This window comes from Spinacia oleracea, chromosome 2, assembly GCF_020520425.1.
Source record: "Spinacia oleracea cultivar Varoflay chromosome 2, BTI_SOV_V1, whole genome shotgun sequence".
NCBI lineage: Eukaryota > Viridiplantae > Streptophyta > Magnoliopsida > Caryophyllales > Amaranthaceae > Spinacia > Spinacia oleracea.
Window position 1 is genome coordinate 84219146 of NC_079488.1, and position 16188 is coordinate 84235333.

Here is a 16188-nt window from a genome sequence, read left to right on the forward strand (position 1 = left end):
TAAAGGGTGAATTGATTTTGAAAATGGAAGATGAATTGGGGTGCCAAAGTTGTAAAATAATTTGTGAAATAAACAACAAAAGGAAAAATTGGAAAAAAAACAAAAACAAATGAATGGAGGAAAGATGGGATGACACATGTCATCTAAAAATCCATGGTCTTCCTTTTTAAATACTAGGTATTGATGTAGAAAATGTTACAACAGAAACACTGGTGTGGTAGAAAATGTTACAACAGAAACACTGATGTGGTAGAAAATGTTAGCATTACAATGAGATTTGCTGTGAAAAAAAGGATATATTATATGCGGATATAGGCGGGTAAAAGCGGTTGATGGATATCCATGCGGGTGGTGGAGCGGGTATGGTTATAGAAATGTATCCGCCTAGACGGGTGTGGACGAGAAAATTGTACCCGCTACGAGTGGCGGGTGTAAAAGTTTTGGCGGGTGCGGGGGAGGGGTTTCCCGTATCCGCACCGCCTAATTGCCATCCTTACCATTTCCATCAATTTTGAGGGACTAAACTGCATTTTTTTTTTACAACTTGAGAGACTAAAGTGCTCTTTTTATCAAAATTTAGGGACCTTCGTACCTATTAGCTCATTCCTAAGAACATTTTCATTCCAGCTGCAAGTACGTCACTAGTTAACAGGAAAAATGGAAGTTGCAACGATGAATTAGCCTCCTCTTCTTCCAATTGGCTCTTCTACTGAAGTTTCTTCATCAATGGCGGATGCTCCCATTGCAGAGAGTTGCGAAGTTCAGCTTGAAGCTAAGCGTAAAGCTGACGGCTCCTGGCATCCATGTCAAGTCTCTCTCTGGTTAATTTTTCTTACACTCAATTCCGACTCCACTTACTTCTTTTGCCTTTTTCTTTTTTGCCTTTTCAGCGTCCATTTTTGTTACTGATATTACCTTCTTGATCAATTGTATTTAGAAATTATATTTTTGTGTTGTTCATGATTCTCATAATTAGGGCTTGAAAAGATCGGTTACTTGCTCAATTGAATTTATTGCAGTTATTTAAGTACTGTTTTTTTGGGGGAATTCGATTGGTGAAGTATTAATTAGATGTATTTTATGTCTTAATTTGGAAATTTGTTAATGGTGACATCAATGTGATTATGGAAGATGGTTTGGATGATCTAGAGTGATTCTGGAGGCCGAAGGCTAGAATAGATTACGCGTTTGCTAGCCCAACTTCTAGTGAGTTATGTTAGTTAACTGTGAGAACAAAGGTTTCCTAGCTACTTAGCTAGACAGAAGTGTTTCGTGTTGGATACTTCATATGTTTTAGTTTGATATTGTTGACAACCCCATAGTGAATTGAGAATCCTGGTACTTTGTGAAGGTTGAGGACTATGAGGGGCACTAGATGTTAATGGACAAGGTGGCGGTTTGTAATGCGAGCTGTGTCCTGTATCCTGTATGGAGGTGGTAAGGTTTTACAGTGGGCTGTAGAGCTATTACTTAACAGACACTTCATGGGGGGAAATGGTTTGTGAGATTCCCTTAGAGCTTTAAATATGGTCCTGTCAAATTACCCACAGTAATACGGAGTACTATTTAGTAGTTGTTATGAAATGATTTACACATTTGTTCATATAAATCAAAAACCAGATTTACTTCTTGATGCATTGCTTTTACCTTATCTGTAGCTTGCAATGTTGTGCCCTTATTTGGAATACGAAGTACTTCGTATTAATTTTTACATTGCTTTGGTGGAAGTACTTCGTAGTAATATACAATTGTCAAAACAGCTCTGGTGGAGGACTTTCTGTGAAATTTGAAGGTCAAGTTTCAGAAGATATGATGTTAGGCGTAGAAGATGCACTGGCCTGTCTTCGAGTACGCTCAGTTCCTTTGCAGGGGGATGATTGCTGCTATATCGAGGAGGGAAAACATGTTCTTGCTGCTCGCGAAAAAAACTATCAGAAGCTCTTTCTTGATGCAGTAGTGCAAAAGGTAGATCTGCTCTCCATGGAATTTTTTGTTTCCGATGCTTGCTTATTTGATATGTGGTAGGAATAGTACGTGTGCAGGAGTGATGTAGCTTTTGAGATAAGTGCCAACTGGCAAGCATGGGATATTATAGGATGAAAGATCTCTAGTACTTCACTACTTCTGCTTTATTAGAAGGCTAATCTTTCAGAATGTAGAAGGTACTTGGGTTGCTTCAAGACATTTGCTTGGAAAAACATAGTAACTAGCAGTTTAGCGTTATATGGAAGAGCTTCCTTAAATTGGAAGTAAACATTACATTTTTACTTGTATTGGTTATTCTGTTTTGGTGGGAATTATAACTTTTGAAGGCCATACAGTGGTCATGGGAGCAGGAAGTCAACAATGATTTCAGTGTTCCTATATTGCTGTTTAAGTTAAAGTAATACTAATTTCTTCTCCTAGTGTGATGAGTTTCATTTTGTTTTGGATAAATAATGCCGCTGCCATTTTACCTCCTGTTTTTTTTTTTCCTTCTCATTCTCTTCCTGACAGGTAATAAGGGTGAGACATTCAAAAAGGGCCTCTTGCAGATGCACTTTTACGATCAAATGGCTTTTTGATCATGCTGAAAATGGGATTTCAAGTATTCCATCTAGCTCCATCATGAAGCTAGCTACAGAAAACATTGATTCCCATCCAACTGTTGCTGCTTTCTTAAGTTCTATGGAAAAATCGCATTTGTCTACTTCACCATCATCCCCTACATCTTTTGATGACTCTGAAAGCGAATTTGATTTCCCTGGATTATTAAAGCATATAGAAGGAATTGGCAGCTTGACAAATGCATCTAATAAAGAACTTCTAAACGACTCTCTTTTAGGAGTTGACCATGGTACATTTTTTGTGACTTATCTTAGTCTTGTTTGCCTATTTCCTTTTTACTTATCCCTAATGTTCTTTCTACTCTCAGCCTCCCTCATTTTTCTGCTATTTTCTTACAGTATATTATTTAATGTTTAAATAACGCTACTATGTAATTGCTTGTTTTTTGGGGATGGGGTGGGGTGAGTTGGTGGGGGGTAGGGGTTAATGCAATTATCAATTGTGAGTATTGTGTCTTAGCCGCTTTGGCTTCATGCAGAATGGTTCCTGATTAAAGTATGCCAAAACTTGCCCTGAAATTGTCAGGTGTAGATGCAATGGAGTTATGTAGAACAGTAGAAGTATATAATTTGTTTTATTCTCTTCTGTATGAGCTACAAGCCTACAAAGGCTATAACATCAATAGCAAAATGAATAAAAACATGTTTAAGATCTCAGCAAAGGTGCCAACACGTGCGCAATGCGGTTTACTAGTTTGGTTGGACTCTAGGGATCTCTTAGCTTCTCTTTGTACCCTCTTAAAGGAAAATTTTGAGTAGTTACCTATGTACCTCTGATTCAAAGTACATCATACTTGTTGTAGCCTTCAAGTATAAGCAAATTAGTTATCATTAATGTTCAAGAACTTGTAGATTCTCCTAGCAATCCTTTGAGTATTTGGAATTTTTTTGTACCATAAAGTTTAGGCTATAGAAGTTTGGATGATGAGGATTTTAGGAGAAGCCAAGGGAAGCCGAAGATGACTTGGATGGAGGGAGTTAAAAATGATATCAATGGGTTTGCATGAGCATATAGCCCTAGAAAGAAGTGAATGGAGGAAAATGCTATTTGTGGACAAGCACGAGAGATAAAGTATTGGTTCATACAGCAACCATTCTTTTAGGTTAAAGGATTGACATTGTTGTGATTATAATTTGGCCTATAGGGTTTGTTCACATGCTCTTGCATTTGCTTCCATTTGACTAGGTGGTTTGTGGACCTTCAGTTATGTCAAGACTTCAGAAATCATTTAGCGCCTCATTATTCATTAAGCATTGCTTTAGCTATTGTCTTCAATTTATCCATGTGAGCACCGTTTATAGTCTATAGTTTAAAGGATCCACAATTCTTACCACCAATTTTCTTTGAGACAATTTCAGAATTTGCCACCAAACACCATTATGATGGGACTTATTAAGTGATAGGATTGGCTTCAGTATGTTAAGACCCAAATCTCTAGAGATATATGGTCTAGTGTTCCTACTGATGTTATATTGCGGAACTGGCTCAGCATCTCCTTGTTTCATGTATAGGTAATTTTTAGCATTTGCTCTCAATAACCGTATAAAATGTATAGGCTTTATATTACATGCAATCCAAATTCGCTTTACATACTCTAATTAAAGTCTTCAAAGCACAAAGAGCACTTTATGCTACCGTAAGACCTCGAACCACACTTCATACAAGTAATATTGTGACCTTCAATACGAGTCTGAGCACCTTTGGTTAGAAGCAGTTTACATATTGATGTGTATCTAAGCTTTGTGGAATGTGGGTCACTTCATGAAAATCTCGACTTCTTGAGCTTTAGAAGAAATTTTAGCAGTTTCTTCCAAGTCATACAAGGTCAAGGTCATTTGTTCTGTTCCATCGAGGCTTTGGGTGAAAAATCAAATATGACCTAGGTTATCCAATTTTTAGTAGTAGACCACACGTATTTCAACCCTGGTCAATAGTTTTATATGGTTCCACGTAAGATGTACAAAAATGTATTAGTTTGTTTGACTTTGATATTACTTTGTTTCTTACTTGTAGGTGGAAGAGATGTCCGGACCAAACTGATTGCTTCAGAGCAAGTGAACAAATGTGTTCAAGCTAGTTATGGAAGCAGTCGGTTGAGGAGATCAGCAAGAAGGAACGATGTAACACAACCACCAATTGAGGATCTTATAACTTCTGTACCATCTTCTATTGAGAACTCTGTACAAAACCAATCTCCTCTTAATCCTCTTGCTGCTCGTGCAGTTTTGGCCTCGTTAGTATCAAAATTTCCCCAAAAGATTGTAAACAACATGGAATCATATCTGACAAATGAAAGAGGGTTTTCAGATAAGAGGCTTCATGCAAAAACGTTGAATGGATTTCCTACGGAGGTCTGTAATAATATTGAACCTTCTATTGACTTAGGTGGAAGTTTATCATCCTCAATGAGAGATGAGGAGTCTACCCTTCCCGTGGAAGTAAGGAGACTAACTCGGTCAGCAATGAAAAGAGAAAGTTCCAATACAAATCACGATGATGATACCACATCAGTTGAAGCTGCAACATCTGTCCGCATGACTCGCTTTGCAGCTCATAAAAGGAAAGGAAATACGGTTGAAAAGGCCAGTGAAGAATCGCTAGACAAGACGATTAGATCAACCAGATCAACTTGTTCTGCAATAAAAAAAGGGATGGAGGTTTCATATGCAGAAGATAAGAATAGAACCCTTGATGAAGGCGCAAAGTGTACCATCTTAAGAAGTCCAATCCGTGTAACTCGTTCAACAGCTCGTGCAGGGATTGATCTCACTGGAGTTTTAGATGACAAAGTCAAAGAAACATTACAAGCTGAGCCCGAAAATGAAAGTGCTCTACCAGATTATTCTAACTCTGACTATGAGGCTGTTATATCACCACAGAGAAGGACCTTTCAACTGGTCAATGCTGAGTTGAAACAAGCAGAAAGCAATAAGAAGCATAAGGTAGCTGTTGAGAGAAGACAAAAGAAAACAGGTTCTTGCGTAAACTTTTAAAATCGTCTTCTATTCTATATGTGTGTCTCTATTATTGAATCTCTATTCCTTTGTTGGTCATGGAACATATATGTTGTGGATTAATTGCATAGAGTTTATTATTATTTCTTCACTCATTACGATAGCTCAAACCTTACACTTAATAGATATGAAATACATTATACTATTCTGTTGCAGCAATCATCCATTTACTTAATTCCTATTACAACATCTCATAAGAGAAGTGATATAGTCATATACTCCTTCAATTCTCCAATGTAGCAACAAAAACCAAGGAAAGGAGAGTGCTAGTGGAAAGTGGGTCTCTCTTTTTACTTTTCGGGTAGGATAAAATAGATGTTTAGAGTCATGATTATTATTAAATATTATGAGTGGATTTCATGTGGTGGGGCAAGGGAAGGAGGGAGACGAGAAAGTTTTCTGTTATAATGGAATAAAGCAAGATGACTGATGAGGAATATATAACGGGAAAGTAGGAGGATCAATGGGGAACAGATGGAGTGCCAAATTAAAGTTCGTCCTTTGGTATGCATGTTTTGCTTGGTCTAATCTATTTGGTGTAGATGTTAATGTTGTCTTCTCAAAATGTCAAATGGCTGGAGTTTTGGTTGGGTGACTTGTACGTAAGCCGGCAATTATAAAATCATTTGATTATGGTTTACTTACATACCATTGTTTAATTTTCTTTCAATATTTTCACATTAATATTTGATGGAATGTTTTGTGTAACCCAATAAATCCTCGCCCTATTATCTATTCTATCATTATCATTAATTAGTAATGTGCCAAACTCTGCAGCCAGCTTGCAAATTTATCTCCACAGTGTCAAGAAAGGAATATCCTCTACCACGTATAGCTTGACCCAATACTTACTGAACAACTTTGGCATAATATTTTTCCTGTCCTGCTTAGTTGACTCCTGAAAATTGAAGGATAAGCTGTTCGTGAAACCCTCAATTACATTTGATCTTTATAGATTAGATAGGGAGTTGAGCCTTTTATTTTCTTGTATGCTGTTAGGGCTATTTTTCGTGCCTCATTGTCATTACCCTCACCTTCACTTTCTCAATTTTGCGTGTGTTACTCTCTTTAACATAACCTTCTACTTATCTTGTTTTGCGTTTCGAGGACGGTTTCTTATGACGGTTCATGTTAGGGACCTCAAATCATTTTGGGACCAAGGGTTTGTTGTTGTATATTGTTAAGATTAACATTAGATAGGTATCTGAGTTTTACATATTGTGTTATCGGTTTTTCTCTTTAACGAAAATTGTTTGTGTAAGGAACTTCTTTTATTATAAAGTTAAATTTGCTTTCTTTGAAAAATAATTTAGATCATTGTTGATCACAGGGTAGAAGGAACTCTTATGCACTCAGATCTAGAGGCGATTGTTTTCTTATTTTGCATTTGTTGCTTGTACGAAATATGTTTGTTTCCTAAGGAAATATTAACACCATAGACTTAATTTTTAATCTTATTACAGCCGAAGATCTTCATGGCAATGTAGAAACACAATCTCGAAAGAAGTCAGTTCCTTCCAAGAACCAGCCCTCACGATGTTCACCCAGACTTAGGTGTTCTCCCGGCACCCGATCACATAATAAGTCTTAAGTTCAGGTGTAATTGTAAGTCTCTCCTTTCAATTCTTTCAGGAAACATTTAGATCAATGTTACCCGGGACGTTTCGAATTTAGATGCATGAGATTGTACCATCTGATTAAAGTTCCAGTATATTATATTTTTTTCAAAACAGTTCAAAGCCAATGGGTGTTATCTTGTTGTCTAGGACTAACACCTTAGAAAATTCAAAACATATAAATCTTGACCATGTTGATTTATAGCTTCATATTTGAGAAAATTGTGACTTTTTTGTATCCGGAAAGGTTAGAAGTCTAGGGACCCCAATGAGACCCTGAAAGTCATATTGGGTGGTTAGAACCATCTAATTCCTGTCTAAAATGACATTTTAGCCGGTTGTCATACAAAACTGATTTTGTTGAATAAATGTCATTCCGAGCCGTTATGTTAACAATAAGTGGATGTTTATGATTCCAAACAACCTTATATGAACCCCGAATGCATTTTCCAGAATTTCGGGTGTTTCCAAGACGTGGTCATGGAAATATTCAAAGTTGGTAAAAAAAACGGTGTATCATGGCCTTCATATTTAGGAAAATTGTGACTTTTCTGACCCAGAAAGGTTAGAGGTCCGGGTGATTTCCGTGGACCCCTTGAGGCCCGAAAATCGTAGTTGGAGGTTAGAACCATCTAATTCTTGCCTTAAGTGACATAGCCAATTTTCTTACAAAACTGATTTTGTTGAATAAATGTCATTATGGGCCTTTATGTTACCAACTAGTGGGTGTTTATGATTCCAAGCAACCATATATGACGCCCAGGTGTATTTTCCAGAATTTCTAGAGTTTCCAAGACCGTATCATGGAAACCTTCAAAATTGGTCAAAGCGGTGTATTATAGTTTTCATATTTGTGAAAATTGTTACCTTTTTGGGACCCTGAAAGTTAGAGGTCGGGTGCTTTCCATGGACCCACGAGACGTGATTCATATTGGGTGGTTAAAACCATCTAGTTCATGTCTTAAATGACATTTAAGCCAGTTTTCTTACAAAACTGATTTTGTTGAATAAAGGTCATGCCGAGCTTGTACATGACCAATGTGTGTTTATGATTTCAAACACGCAATTTAGAAGGTGGACCATGGTGCACACAGAGCATGGTGCACCTTAAGAACACTACGGATTAGTATATAATTAAAAGAACATCTGGTTACGTGAAAAGAACATGAATATATATTTTTTATATTTTTAATAAATAGTGAAATAATATGTTATTTTTTATAACAAAAAAGTGAAACATTATATTGCATGTTCTTTTGTCGTAGTGTCATGTTCTTTTGTTTATGCACATGTGTTCTTTTGGTGCACATGGTGCACCATGCTCACTGTGCACCATGGTCCATAGTCCACGGATTGGGTTGTTTGACACCCGGAATTCATTTTCCAGAATTTCAGGAGTTTCATTCACCCGGAACGGTGTATTATAGATTGTTGACTATTGGTTTGTTCTCTCTTAGAGATCTTTGAAATCCTACTGATTTTTTCTGTTCTTTTGAAATTATCTTAAAATGATGTTAATTATGATGATAAAATGTTCTTAAAATTTGATATTCACTTCCATACTATAAAAATTTCAATTGGATTTGATAATTTGTAATGCTGGTCTAGAAACATTGGTGTAATTCTGGTAGAATTAATTGGTGGCAGGATAACTGGTTGGATTTGGTTTCTGTTTATACTTTATACATTAGCCTTTTGTGCTTCCAGAAGCCATCATATACTTTACCTTCTACACCTCGATAAATGGACTAGTATTATAACTCTGAAATCCTTGCTCTGTAATTTATTGAGAAATCAATTTTTTTTTTTTGAAACTTATATTTGCGAGAAGCCAAGAGCTATTAATCCATTAATCTCTGGAAAAGAAAGTTAGTTTCTTGAAAATTACTTGCCAGACCGGTGGACTGCTAGATGAAGGTATTTCGGTCAAATTTCTTGGGCAAGGAGGATTGTATAACACCATTTACATGATTTCTGATTTTTTGGGCTACTTTGGGGAAATAACATAGAGATACATAGCCTAGTCATCCAATGCCATAAGCTTTCATTATATCATTATATTGCAAACAACTCATTATTAGAAAGCCGAGTTGTACACGGCTACAAGCTTTTTCCTTTTTGGGTGTTCGAATAGATTGTACCTGTGTGGCGATAGAATGTAAACACCAAGCATGATGTGGATCAATCCCATGAATAGAAGAAATAAGCTCAGACCAAGTGAATGAACTCCCCTGTAAACGCCACGCATGATGTGGATCAATCACGGGAATAGAAGTAGGCTCAGACCAAGTGACTGAACTCTCCTGTAAACACCACACATGATATGGATCAATCATGGGAATAGAAGAAATAGGCTCAGACCAAGTGACTGAACTCCCCTAGCACCAGAAATATCCTCGAGTTGCACAGTCCACACGGGTACTACTACTGGCACTTTTGAAATGTTTTCCTTATGCGAGGAAAAGAGATTGATCATGTCAGTGAAATAGATATGTATAGAGGTTGGTATAATGTACAGTCATTTATTGTAAAACTCTTTACTAACCAATGAATAGGCTGCAATATTACAGAATGTTTGCTTTGAAATTAAACCCCGCTTTGGATTGGTGATTTCTGAAAACCTTTACCACATTTTGCTTAACAGTTGCGAAGTTTTTTATTATCACTAACCTTCTCCATTTCTTTGGTAGGGATTATCGATGTATCGAGCCAGAGTGATGGAAGCATTGCTGCAAGCTGTATCATTAGAGTCACAATTATGTTGTAATGTTTGTTGACATTGGAGCTGTGTTCCTTCAATTATGTATATTTTGTGACTAGCAGGCTAGTTATTAACACGATTAGATAGAGGAGGATATTAACATGCTGGTGAAGTAGATGAGAATCTTGTTGTAAACTTGTAATACCCTACTGTTCTGGCTGGTGCTCTGTTTGGCCAAGTGGGTCCGGCGAAAAATATTTATAAAAAGAAAAGAGGGGGAAAAACTGTTACAGAAATAGGACTAGCCATAATTGAGTTATGCCCTTGTTTGTGGAGAATGATTAGGGTTTGATCCTACTAAACTGAAAAAGAAAAATATTTGCTTTAACAAGATTATGTTAGCTGTGAACCTTGGTTAGTAAAAATAAATTTCCCTCTAAATTTTTCTCTGCCTTGTTCGAGCCTCCTGTGGGACCCACTTTTACATAAAATTACCAAAATACCCCTACTAAGGAAATTACTCAAATACCCCTAAACACAAATCCTTTAATGGGCTCAGGCCAGAATTTTGGGACACATATCTCAGCATCAAGGAGGCCCAAGGTTTTATACCCCTATGATTGATCATATTTACTAATAATGCCCTCCGGTATTACTATAAATATGACTCTTCTAATCCATTACTCAGGCATGCCATTATTCCCACACTGACTCTCTCACTACTTTCTCTCTCTACAAGAACTGACTTGAGCGTCGGAGAGAGTTTTCTCGGGAACCCCCCCCCAGCCAGTTTACGTTTGCCCTTTTTGTAGGAAAAACAACAACCGATTAGAGGAAAACAACAGCCTGGTTGACGAGGCTTCCCCTATTTTCACACTTAGCATTTTCTTCGCAGAAACGGTTGGCGCCGTTTGTGGGGAAGTCAACTACAAGCCATGGTTAACACTCGACGAACCAGGCAACACTCCTCCTCTCATCGATCAGAGTCTCATCTCAATTACGTGTTGATGCCTACTCCGCGGAACGGAGATGATCACGATGGTGATCAGGACCATGAGAACTAACAACCCCATGTCGAAGGTCACCCTGAGAACTTGGTCACCAGAAAGGATCTGGAGCATTTGGCTGCTCAAGTCAATGAGGCTATCCACAACCTCCAAGGAATGCGAGAGGGACCTTCAAGGAAACAGCCAAACCACCCTATCAGCTCAAGGGTGAGCACAACATCTCATACCATCCACAGGGCACAACCTCGAAGTGTGATGGACAAGCTAGGTGACAGGGGTGGGCCAAAGCCTCGCCCTCACCAACCAAGGGCCAGTCAAGATGCACGCCGGGTAATTGAAGAGCGACAGCTGCACAGAGGAGACCTTGATGCTCGAGACCTCTTGCACAGGAGGCGCCTCGTATAAGCCAGAGAAGCCATCAGGAATGATAGGATCACCCGAGGTCTACCCCCCTCTAGTGCTAAGACTACTGCCTCCGCACGAGACCACCCCACTCCTTCAAAGCAAGTCGAACCGATCGAGGTCAACTCCCGAAGGACATCTCACGGGAGGCACTCACCTTCTCCCACAAGGAGACGTTACTCACCCCCTAGCGGGCTAGAGGCCATTCCCCAGGACAAGAGTTTCACTCCCCGGTCAACAGCTAGGGGCTCATTCATCCTCTCATCGCCCTAGGCATCGCTCACCCTCAAAAATAGGAAGGAGCCCTCCACCCCGGGAGCGAACATACTCGCCTCTCCCAGAGAGTAGAGGTAGACATGCCTCACCAAGAGGAAGATGGGGCTCCCCTCCACCAAGAAATGATAGGCACAAGCACACTTCATCATTACAGAATGCTCTCACTCCCTTCTCCCAAGAGATAATTAACACCCCCCGCCGAGACAAAGAGAAGGTCCCTACCATCGAGCCTTTCGATGGAACTACGGATCCAGAAGAGCACATGGCTGCCTATGCGGCTCAAATGAACGTCTAGACTGGGTGTGGAGCCACTTGGTGCAAGTACTTCCCAACCACCTTGAAGGGTCTTGCACTTATCTGGTTCAACAAGCACGTGCCAAAGGGGAGTATCAAGAGCTACAGTGAGCTTAAAAAGGTGTTCATCAGCCAATTCGCTGCAGGTCGAAGACATCAAAAGACAAGTGTTAACTTAATGGCGGTCAGACAGGGAGAGACAAAGACCCTTCGCAACTACATCAAGAGATTCAATGAAGAAGTCGTAAAAATACACAATCTCAGATGAGACCAAGTTCGCAGCCCTCTTAGCGGGGCTTCAACCAGATGACTTCAAATTTGAGCTAATCAAGTCTGGGGTGTCCAACCTTGAAGAAGCAATGGAGAAGGCCCAGATGCACATTCAAGCCATAGATATTTGTAAGATCAATTGGGGTGGTGAGTGTGGAACAAGGCAAAAACAAAACCCCAATTGGGGAGAGACCTCCAAATCTGACAAGAAGAAGAAGGAAAACGGCAGCCACGACCAAACTCAGCCCTCCCTCAAAAAGTCAGTTATGGTTGACGATCATGGTGAGGATCCGAGGTATAACCGCAATAGGCGGGAGATTTACCTTGATCTCAAAGTAAAAGACATCCTCCCTAAGCCACCTGCAATCCGTACGCCTGAAGCAAAGCGAGACAAGTCACTTTGGTGTGAGTTTCACCACGAGTGCGGGCACACCACAAAGAACTATTCACGCGTGCAAAGACGCCCACACAATGCACAAGTAGCACGTTGTCACACTAGTCATGAATATGAATGCGACATGCAAAGTTCTCAACCTAAGGTCGGTCTAAGTTTTGTATGATGCAAGTGGTCGGCTTTGGGTGTCAAAAGGTACTTGACTAAGAGACGGATTCGGCGACAACTTGCACATCCGCCTACGGGACGTGTGGCCTCCATACTTGACATCGGGAATGTCAAGTAAATGCCAAGTTTCGGTAGGCGCAGAAATGGTCACACACTTTGATCGGGAACCGTATGGAGAGTCACCATTTCGTTGCCCCCGGGGCTAGCCCGAATGTAGAACACATCCGTTTGGGCAAAGTTAGAAATTCATTTTGCACAAATATGGTTTTCGAAAAATGCATGAAATGCCTAGAAATTGAAAATTGAAATCGTACTTGAATGTTGTATTTGAAAAGCTCGTTTTTCGACATTCATTCTCAAGGTTTGGGAGCGTCTTTCAAAGTACAGAAACAGACTGACTCCCACTTGAAAACTCGAGCAAAATATGGAAAGCAAGCCACTGTGAGCCACTGTGCTGGATGCAGACAGTGGCGTTGGGCGCAGGAGGCTGCGCCTGGCGCCAGTGCTGGCATCCAGAACTTAAGCAGATCAGTGGCTTGATGCTCAAAGTCTGCTCGTATTTTCGAAGTTGAAATCAGGAATTCCCTAGCGGAGTCGCCAGAATTGTAGGGGGTGTTTTAGGAGAGTTTTCCCCTACGGGGGGCGGTTGTTTTAGAAACCTTCGTATTTTTGTACTTTGTAGGAGTCGCCACCAAACATTCTTTAGGGTCTTGTTTGGAAAGACCGTAAATGACTCTATTAGGATAAGACTTGAATCTTCGAAACGGATGGGTGAGATCCGGGCAAGGGAACGAGATGCTTATTCCGCGAGCTTTAGAAATAATTCAAGTGCGTGACACAACATTTTCGAAAATACCCTAGTTTAGACTATGTGGGTTTGAATTTAGGACAAATTGAATTTCTACTTTGTATGGTGGTCACTTTGCTTTAAAGTTAATTTAAGGGAACCTAAGATCGGTTTGTCCAAGAAATTATCTTTGTTAAGCGTGATGTAACCTTGCATTTTGTTATATTTAGCATGTGCGTTGATGAAAGCAATAAAGCAAATAAAGCAACATCACAATAGTAAATAAATGCGGAATTAGTAAATACAAGACCCCCTAGAGATGGACTAGGGAGTAGGTCCACATTGCCTAGAAGGACTAGGCAAGTAAAGTTGCGGAATTGAAATGCGTTATTGAAATGCGTTATTGAAAGTGCGGAATTGAAAGGTGCGGAATTGAAATTGCGGAATTGAAAGGTGCATAATTGAAATTGCAATATTGAAATTTGTACTTGGGCACATGAGATCCGAACGGCAAACGGCTACTTAAAAATAAGTGCGCTCGACACGAATTCAAAGCCAAAAATCTCAACTTGGGAGAAGTTGTTCATCCCAAAGTATCCTAGATTTTGCATATAGGACTTGAACTTTGTTGTGGGATCTTTTACGGTGCTGACGTGGCACGCGTTCCTCGGAGGTATCAAGTATGACCTGGCACGAACTTCTGGCAACCTGAAATGTTGTGGGATCTTTTACGGTGCTGACGTGGCACGCGTTCCTCGGAGGTATCAAGTATGACCTGGCACGAACTTCTGGCAACCTGCAAAACAAGAATATTCCCGTAGGAATATTCCCTCCGATGCTTAAGTAAGTATAAGCTAGAGAGATAAGTAATTTGTAGAGAGAAGGCAGAGCAAAGATAGTTCTTAGGTTGGTGGGAATGAATTGATTGCCTTTTACCTAGGGATCTGCACTATTTATAGTGCTAGGGTTTCTCAGGAACTGGTCCTGCATGATTGGGTGTTATGCAAGATCAGGACATGTGTCCTGCTAAGTTTTGGAGGCTTGGTTTAGACCAAGTGGGCATCTTAAGCGTTTGGGCCTTATTCTTTGGGGAATAGCAGAATGGGCTCCTTCTTAAGTAGGTGGGTCCCACGACCCACTAATGGACCTTGGCCCTGCGAGTTTGAGATTTGCCCGCTAATGGGCTTTTGGGCCTTCTTTCTGGGCTTTAATGGTACAGCCAAGTGGCGTTCTTTTAGGCCACATCAAACTTGAAAGCTTGAAACTTGAAATAGTGAACTTGAAATACTTGAACTTGAACTTGAAATATTGAACTTGAACTTGAAATATTGAAATCAAGAGATTTGAATCTCAAAGATCGGGCCTTTTAATGTTGAAAATGTAGATCTTTGATATGCTCTTGCTTTGAAAGGATCCTAGTTTAGGGAAGTAGTCATGAGCAACCATAAACATTGCTGGATTTTGAAATTTGAAAACTTGAACTTGTATATTGAAAAATGGAGTCTTGAATCTCAAAGAATAAACCTTTAAAAGTTAGAAAGGCATCATCTTCGATTACTCCATGCTTGAAAATGATTCTAGTTCAAATAAGTGATTACAAACAACTTTGAACATCCTTGAATCTTGAAAGTTTGCATTTTTGTATTTTGAAAAGTTTGGATTTTGAAAAGATGTATGATTGTTACAAGTGACATTTTTAAGAGTAAAAATGCCAACTTACTAATCATTTTGAAAATAGAAAATCAAGACAGCATTGAATAGATTAAGGTTGGGATTCGGAATTACCTAGTTAGGTTTAGGCAAGCTTTCCGATTATAACTCCCAATTGCTTAAAGCTTGAAGATTGTATGGTACTTTTTGGAGGATTTTGTATTGAATATTGAGGTGCAATTTTTGTATTACGGCGTTATGTCTTGAATTTTCCTCCCCTTAATGCTGGAATTTAGGGGGCTTTTATAGGAGGAATGTCTGCTGAACGCCAGCCATTGACAACGCAGCACGCCAAAGCAGCGCCCAGCGCTGGTGACGTGGCGTGAGTGCTGCCAAAACAAGGACGCGGGCTCCGTCCTTGATTTGTCTTGTATTGATGTACCTTCGTACGAATAGTACGATGCTTGGCACGTAGTGTTTTCTTGGGGGTTAAGACTTGATTTTGCATCTAAAAACAAGCCGTTTCGGGTTTTGAATTTCGGTTTTACGGGACGAGGCCCGGCTTGCTCGGTTTTGTGGGTATGCGCCCGAATTTGACTTGCCTTATATGATTTTGAGGGGAAAAGGCTTAGTAAAACCAATGGAATGATCTACTAGATGAGATTGTACTTGGATTTTGAAATTGGTTTTTGAAAATTGTATTTTGTACCGAGTTCCGGTAGGGGAACGACCTCGGGGATTGGATTGTGACTCTTGGATTTTGGACATGCTTTTAGCAATTGGAATTTCCGCACGGAGTTGCTCCAATTACCTAATAAAGATAATGGTATCGTCATCATCCCAATGGGGAGACACAAATTAGGTGTCTACAATTTTCATTTTATTTATCTTGTTTGTCGAGGATAGTTATCTTTTTGAGAATTCATAAGCTAGCAAGATGAGTAGGGCTCCGGGCCATCCGAGAAATCAAAGGTTTGAAATCAATCTATAAGTGTTCCTTAG

General features: G+C 39.6%; 1 protein-coding gene across 2 annotated transcripts; it reads left to right on the top strand.

Annotated features, from left to right (window-relative positions):
- The first annotated feature begins 592 nt into the window (after window positions 1–592).
- Window positions 593–10234, top strand: LOC110792323 (uncharacterized). 2 transcript variants are annotated; one of them, XM_056837156.1, is made up of 6 exons: window positions 593–821; window positions 1659–1965; window positions 2497–2836; window positions 4621–5580; window positions 7085–7226; window positions 9928–10234. In XM_056837156.1, exons 1-5 carry the CDS (start codon window positions 727–729, stop codon window positions 7210–7212), a joined length of 1830 nt encoding a protein of 609 aa, XP_056693134.1. In that variant the 5' UTR covers window positions 593–726; the 3' UTR covers window positions 7213–7226; window positions 9928–10234. The 2 variants fall into 2 exon arrangements, with proteins under 2 accessions (XP_056693134.1, XP_021852826.1); XM_021997134.2 differs by having other exon boundaries at window positions 595–821; window positions 1761–1965.
- Window positions 10235–16188: the final 5954 nt, after the last annotated feature.